The sequence below is a fragment of the Cetorhinus maximus genome, unplaced genomic scaffold, assembly GCF_964194155.1.
Source record: "Cetorhinus maximus unplaced genomic scaffold, sCetMax3.hap1.1 HAP1_SCAFFOLD_4579, whole genome shotgun sequence".
Lineage (NCBI taxonomy): Eukaryota > Metazoa > Chordata > Chondrichthyes > Lamniformes > Cetorhinidae > Cetorhinus > Cetorhinus maximus.
In genome coordinates, this window is record NW_027600482.1 from 1 (window position 1) to 7,843 (window position 7,843).

General features: G+C 51.3%; 1 protein-coding gene across 1 annotated transcript; it reads left to right on the top strand.

Annotated features, from left to right (window-relative positions):
* Window positions 1–751: 751 nt before the first annotated feature.
* Window positions 752–6,585, top strand: LOC144678544 (uncharacterized). Its single transcript, XM_078538295.1, has 4 exons — window positions 752–831; window positions 3,889–4,593; window positions 5,756–5,995; window positions 6,464–6,585. The coding sequence occupies exons 1-4, from the start codon at window positions 801–803 to the stop codon at window positions 6,532–6,534; spliced, it is 1,047 nt and encodes a 348-aa protein (XP_078394421.1). The 5' UTR covers window positions 752–800; the 3' UTR covers window positions 6,535–6,585.
* The last annotated feature ends 1,258 nt before the right edge of the window (window positions 6,586–7,843 follow it).

Below are 7,843 nucleotides of genomic sequence, written 5' to 3' on the forward strand. Positions count from 1 at the left end.
TACAGTACTGGTGGGGACGGGTCTGTCACTGTATAACACTGGGATACAGTACTGGTGGGGACGGGTCTGTCACTGTATAACACTGGAGTACAGTACTGGTGGGGACGGGTCTGTCACTGTATAACACTGGGATACAGTACTGGTGGGGACGGGTCTGTCACTGTATAACACTGGGGTACAGTACTGGTGGGGACAGGTCTGTCACTGTATAACACTGGGGTACAGTACTGGTGGGGACGGGTCTGTCACTGTATAACACTGGGGTACAGTACTGGTGGGGACGGGTCTGTCACTGGACAACACTGGAGGGGGGGGAAGTGACAACTGTGCATTCTTTGGATCGAATGACAGAATCACAGAACTGTTACACTGCAGAAGGAGGCCATTCGGCCCATCGAGTGCCAATCTCCTGCCTTGTTCCAGTGTACACCCTGCGCATTGTTTCTATGTAAATAACCATCCAATGCCCCGATGAAAGCCTCCATCGGACCTGCCCCCACCACTGCTCCCAGGCAGTGCATCCCAAACCCTCCCCTACTCGCTGGGTGAGAAAGTTGTCCCTCCCCTCGCATTCGCGAAGTGTCCTAACCGGAGGAAATGGTTCCCCGCTGCCTGACTCTGGGCGCTCGTTCAGCCAGGCGAAGATATCTCAGGCAGGTCGTTCTTTCAGTAGAGGCCGAGTTAATTGATGTTCCCTTGGTCAGGATTCCGCTTGACGTGTCTCCCTCTGATTTTAATGTCACAGGTTTACCACATACCAGAACAAAACCTTCTGTATCCCACTCAGCAAATCCCAGGCCATGAAAGAGTTTGTCGATTCCCGATCTGAAGGTAAGACCCTCCTCCGTCCTCCTCGGGAAGACATTGTTCCTGATCGGCAGGTTTCACCCCAGCGCTCAGCCACGCGTGAAGGGGGTCCTGGGCTACGACGCCCATTTCGTAAAAGGGGAGGCTTGCATTTTGATAGCGCCTCAAAGCGTTTCCCAGCCAGTGCCGTAGTTCTCGAAGGGTAGGAAATGGGGCACGCCCCAACGTACGCAGAGCAGGATCCCACCAGCTGCAGCAATGACTAAATAATCCCTTTTGATATCGCGAGCGTACGGGATTAGGAGCAGGAGTTAGGCCACTCGGCCCCTCGAACCTGTCCCGCCATTCAATAAGATCAAGGCTGACCCGGTTGTAACCTCAACCCCACATTTCCTGCTTGCCTCCACCCCCACCCCACAACCACCCCGCCCCGATAACCTTTCACCCACCTTGCTAATCAACAATCTATCTAGCTCCGCCTTAAAAATATTCATATACTCTGCTTCCAACGCCTTTTCAGGAAGAGAACTCCAAAGACTTTCTGAGGGAAAAGATTCTCCTCATCTCCGTCTGAAATGGGCGACGCCCTTATTTTTTTAAACAGTGAACCCTATTTCGAGATTCCACCCCCCCCCACCACAAGAGGGAACATCCTCTCCACATCCGCCCTGTCAAGACCCCTCAGGTCGTTTCAATCAGCCCCTTTCCCCCACCCCACTCTAAACTCCAGCGGACACATCGAGCCTCGGTGGCAGAGATTCAGCGATTGGCCTCAGAGCCCCCTGGCCGTGGGAGCGGGTACGCAGAGGTGAGCGTGGCGGTGAATGTCCCGGTCAAATAGCCCCTCGCTGCATCGTTCGGCAGTGGTTACTGGCTGAGTGTGGGGCCCAGCTACTCAAGGACGGTAGGTTAGGCCTGTGAGGAGAGATCAGGCCTATACTCTCTGGAGCTCAGAAGAATAAAGAGATGATCGCATTGAATATCCCCTTTTTCAAGAGCTGGACAGACGCTGAGTGGCTGTTCCCCCGGCTAGAGAGTCTTGAATGCGGGTCATAGATTCAGAAAAGCAGTCAGCCATTTAAGAAAAGGAAGGGCCCAGCTGTTTGCTGGTGTCGGTGTAAAAGATCCCTTGCCCACTACTTTGAGGAAGGGCAGGGAAGTTCTCCCCTGGGGAGAATAGTTATCCCTCCACCAACGCCACAAAAAAACAGATAATCTGGCCATTATTGCATTGCTGTTTGTGGGAGCTGTCTGTGCACAAATTGGCTGCTGCATTTCCCACATAACAACAGTGGCGGGTGCTGCATTGACCGCAAAGCGACGGCTGCGCAAAGTGCTATATAAATGCCAGCCTTGACTTCTATCTCGATTTCTTCTGTCAGAGGGTAGCGAACCTTGAGAATTCTCTAGCCCAGAGAGCCGTGGGTGCTCAGTATATTCAGGGCTGAGATCGATAGATTTTTGGGAGGCTAGGGCAGTGGTAAAGATGGGCCCCAATCGAGACGATATTACCGTCCAGCGCCTCATAATACGAAATGGTGCCCCTAAAGATGTTTTGATATCGTTTCGGAGAAGGTAGGTCATTATTTAGAGCGCCGATTTGAGGGGTTTTTTAGGTCATTATTTAGAGCACCGATTTGAGGGTTTTTCACTGTCGTAGACTTTGGTGAGACAGAGCAGACAAACAGGAGATAAAAAAGATAAATGTGGGTTAACTGGCATCCTGCTTGACAGTCAAACAGCTTTAATTGTGGTTAAAGAGCACTGGCTAATGACGTGCAGAACAGATTTGATCACAGATCACGGTTCGAGGCGCAAAGTGATTGGCCAAGTCAGCAATCGCACCATGTTTAGGTCTTTCACAGACTCGACGGTGGTTCATATTTTAATTTTATAAAGAATAACTTCTCTCGAAGCGGCGAGTTTCCTTCTCTCGAACTCTTATCACGCTTTGAATGTCGCACGCCTGGGAATATTTCCTGTGCAAATCCGACCCCGTCTCCACGTGTTGTTTGATCGGTCAAGAAACTTAGATTATTCCAAAACGGTGGAAGATTCAACTAAGTCCAACTTGAAGCTTTTACCAACGATTGCGAGAATCGAAGCAATGGTGGGGGTTAAGGTTAAAAAAAAATGCGGGAAATATTGTGCAGACTGGGCACCAATATCATATGCTGGTTCACATATCATACCCCAATATCACAGCACTCGCTGGCCTCCCCCTCCTCCCCCTCCTCACCCTCCTCCTCCTCCTCCTCCCGCCCCCCTCCTCTTCCCCCTCCTCCCCCCCTGAATACCTCGATCGAACCTGCCTCCACTACCCTCTCAGGATGTCCGTTGCAGACTCCAACCACCCTCTGGGTGAAAAAAAATTCTCCTCACATCACATTTACTCCTTTTGCCAATGATTTTGCATCTGTGCCCTCTAGTTCTTGATGAGTGGGAACAGTTTCTCACTATTTACCCTGTCCATACCCCTCAGGATCTTGAATACCTCCATCAAGTCTCCTCTCAGCCTTCTTTTCTCCAAGGAAAACAGTCCCAACCTCTCCAATCTATCCTCATAGCTACAGTTCTTCATCCCTGGAATTACTGTTGTGAATCTCCTCTGGACTCTCTCCAATGACTTCACATCCTTCCTCAAGTATGGCGCCCAGAACTGGACGCAGATACATAGATCATACGTTGTTGGGCTAAGTTCATTAAATTCTCAATCATGTATGAGTTTTATAACATTGGGGAATCGGGCAGTCTTGAACAGCTTACGTGTGGAATGATGTCCTTATTCCTTAATTCCATCGCACTTTTACTCTCATGCGGTTGTAGCAAGAGACAGTGGCAATGGGAGGTGGGATTCAAGAGTTTAAATCCTGAGTAGGGTTCACTCCCACCATGAGTGCCAAGAGGGCGTAGTCAGCAACTGAGTCTGTGCTTGGGTGACTAGACATTCATCAGCGTGCAGGCAAGGGAAGGGTTTGGTTTGGTGGAATTGTTGCTTTTTCAATGATTGAAAGGTTTTAATTTGAAAGGTATAATTATGGAAATGAACAGAATTGTTGACCGGCCATTTTTCTGCCTCAGGTCCTTCAAAGGATGTGTCCTCCATGGGGTTCCGAAGTGAGTCAAAGGAGAAAGTAGAAAACAAGGATTCTGTGCCTCACCCAACACCTTCACCTGGAGATTCAACTCGTTCACAATGGGCTCCAACCTCCAGTCTCCCCGTCACAGCTCTCCAAGGGCAAGACAGAGGCTCAACGCTTCCCTCAACCCAATCTTCTCCTCCATCAACCAATGGCCAAGGGCATGAAGGGCTCCAGACATCCAGTCCCTCTGCCACAGCTCTGCCAGGGCTCGAGAGGCAGGTCAGGAGTACAACACTTCCCTCAATGCCACCATCTTCTGCACCAACTCAACCCCAAGGGCATGAAGGGCTCCAGACATTCAGTCCCTCTGCCACAGCTCTGCCAGGGCTCGAGAGGCAGGGCAGGAGTACAATGCTTCCCTCAATGCCGTCTTCTCCAGTACCCACGAGTTTCCAAGGACATGCAAGCCCCCAGGCGCTCAGCTCCTCCGTCACATCTCTACCAGGGCTACATGGCCAAGAAAGAACCTCAACCCTTCAGTCAACATCTCGCCCTTACAGCTCAGCCCAGCTCCCACATTCGACCAAATCCATGGACAGGACAAGCCTTCGTCCCTGGAACATTGTAACTGCAACGCTGACACCTTCTCCAAATGAACTGGTGACAGAGGAAACCAGGACTGTAGGAGCCATCGACAACCCCAGTAAGACTCTCATTCTCCTGTGTATACTATAGAGAATAGCAGCCCCTGAGTATATTATAGAGAATAGCAGCTCCTATGTGCATGTTATGGGTGGAGATGTCGTGGCGCCAGTAGATATTGTCCCTGTCTGTGAGGTAGCAATGCCCAGGTTCATGTCCCACTCCAGGACCTTGATGGTTAAAGAAGGTGTGTTCATATCCCAGTCAAACAACTCGAATATCAACCTGTAAACCGATCCAACACACCCTCATAGCAGACTACCAGAGCAGAAGGGATTCCTAGTCAGCCATGTGATGGAAAGGATGTTGGAGTCCTTGACAGTCACTGCCCATCGCTCCAGATAGTGACATTTAGGTGAAATTGTGTTGTCACAGCTAACAATGTACGTCCCCTGAGGGAACTGTGACACCGAGTATTATCGAGAATAAGGGCTCCTGTGTAGGTTATAGAGAATTGTAACCTTGTGTTTATGACAGAGAACAGTAGCCCCTATGTAGGTTATAGAGAATTGTAACCCTATGTTTATTACAGAGAACAGTAGCCCCTATGTAGGTTATAGAGAATTGTAACCCTGTGTTTATTACAGAGAACAGTAGCCCCTATGTAGATTATGGAGAATTGTAACCTTGTGTTTATTACAGAGAACAGTAGCCCCTATGTAGATTGTGGAGAATTGTAACCCTGTGTTTAAATCAGAAAATAATAGCTCCTGTGTGTAATACAGAAAACGCAGAATCAGGCCATTCGGTCCTTCATAGCTGTGCTGGCTCTTTGAAAGAGCTATCGACTTAGCCCCCACTCCTGCTCTTTCCCCCATGTTCCTGCAAATGTTTCCCCTTCAGGTATTTATTCAATTCCCCTTTTGAAGGTTCCTATTGAATCTGCTTCCGCCGCCCTTTCAGGCAGCACTGTGTGTGTGTGTGTGTGTTAAAAAAAAAGTCTCACCTTCCGTCTGTTTTTGCTGATAATCTTTGGTCACTGACCCTCCTGGCTGTGAAATAAAGTCCCCCCCCACCCCTCACCCCCACCCCAGTGAAGTATTTGATATGCGACTTCACTGCGTTAGAATTCCGCTGCTCCGGTTTTAAGACTCCTGCCTTACAGCAATGTTCCCCCCCTTAATTTGTTTGTAAAATGAATCTGTGTTGGCGTTTGTGTACAGGCTCCACCACGAGGAGAAGCAGAGGCCCGCGTGTGAGCGACAGGGACAAGCGGCCCAGTGCTGCCAAGCGCCGCGGAGCCTCAGGAGAGGCCTCGGGAGGCCCAGGCTGGCGGGTGGGCGTGCTGGCGGCCGTCCTGCTCCTCCTCGCTGCCACCCTCGTCGTCTACGTCGCGTCAAAGCGGAGCGTGAGCCGCCTCGTGTCCGGAGAGGCCTGGGGCTCCGCGCACCATTGCAGCCCAGGTAGGCGGGTGATGGCGGAGGGGTAGCTACAGCCGAAGGTTAAGCCCTTCAACTCGGAGGCGAGCGCCGAAATAAACTGGAGGGCGCGTTCACTCCGGGGGTGGGGGGGTGGGGTGGGGTTGGGGGGCGCAGTCAGACCTCCTGGAAAAGGATGACTTGGGAATGGGGGAACGTGGTGGGGACTGAGTGACGGCATTGGCAGGTCACTAAGGTGTAGCGGTAATGTTACCGGACTAAGGATCCCGAGGCATAAGTTCAAATCCCACCACAGCAGCTGGGGAAATTTAAATTCGGTTCATTAAATAAATCCGGAATTTAAAAGCTACTCTTAGCTATGGCGACCCGCAAAAACCATCAGCTTTTTAGCAACGTTCGAGTCCTTTAGTAATAATTGTTTCTCAGGGTCTGCCAACAGTCCAAGGATTAAACTGCCGAATTTTAACACCAAGCCTTTTCTGTTCCCATCAGATGTTGTGACCCTGGTCCGCTACCGCAGGCTCTCTGAGACTTCCAGGGAAGAGGAGCAGCAGGCCGGGTAGGTTAAACGGCGGAGCTCCGTGACATTGTGGACGCTAGCGTGCCAGCCAACCTCCGCCGAGCTCCACCTTCACTTGCTGGGCAAAGTGAACGACGGGCGTGGAGAACGTGGAGACGTTTCGAGCGATTGCGGAAGGCTTTGGAATAAAGTAATCCACGAAAGACTTTGCAGAAGCGAGAGGTGGCGGGCCGATATCGCCGTCACACCCGGGCGATGTGACGTGTTGCATCTCGCCCTTCTCCCTGACCTGTCACCGTGACCGGACAAACGCTTAAAATGCAAGCCCGTCGCTTTACGTACAGACCCGGAAGGTGATAGAACGGTGGAACGCGTACCTTTCTCCACCGTGTTTGGGTCTTAATTTTTGTGCACCCACCAGAAGGTGCTGGGCATTTTCTCCAGGGAAGCTTTGTTAATCTCCCCCTGCGCCACCCGTCCCCGGAGACCTCACCCCTGCATCACTGTCACGCCCAAAAAGCCACTTTCGGAGGTTGCACACGGCACAGTGCGGGGGTGCGGTTCAGACATCAAGAGGGTGGGCTGAGGAACCAGAGAGGGCACAGCCACACCCCCACCCCCTGCAGTCGCATGGAGCTATCGCCCTGACGATGCACCTGAACTGAACCCCATGGCTGAATAGCCCCAGGAATCCATGCCTATTTTTTTCTCTTGCACTTGCTACATTATTTGTCGACACTCGCACTTTAACTCATAGACAGAGCGACAACGGAAGCTCGCGGGATTGACTGGAAAGATGTCTCAGGGACCGGGTTAGATGCCGGAGCGAGGGGTGGGAAATCGCAGCTGCTAACTGATTCCTTGTTTGATCAGATGAGGTGAAATGCTGGGGTCCCACACGCTCCCTGGTATTTGCGTTCTCCCTACAGCCCCCGTGGTGGAGCTCGCTGGGGACTGACAGGGGGGTCAATGGGTTCTGATTAACGGAGAGCAGTCAGGCAGTAGGTTAAGCTGCTGATGTCCGTCTGCTCTGCTATGTGTGCAGGCTCCCTACCCGCTCCAGGGAATACTGCTGATGGGTCATGCAGCACCTGATATTGGGACAGGGGCAGTGGAACTAATCGGCTCATTTTTATTCAGGGTCCGACAAGCTGCTCTTGATCTCACACACACACACGCACATGCAAACATATGCATGCACACACACATACAGACACATGCACACACACACATTCATACACACACACATACACGCACATGCAAACACATGCACGCACACACACATACAGACACACGCACGCACACACACAGGCACACACAGACATTCATACATACACACACACATACATGCA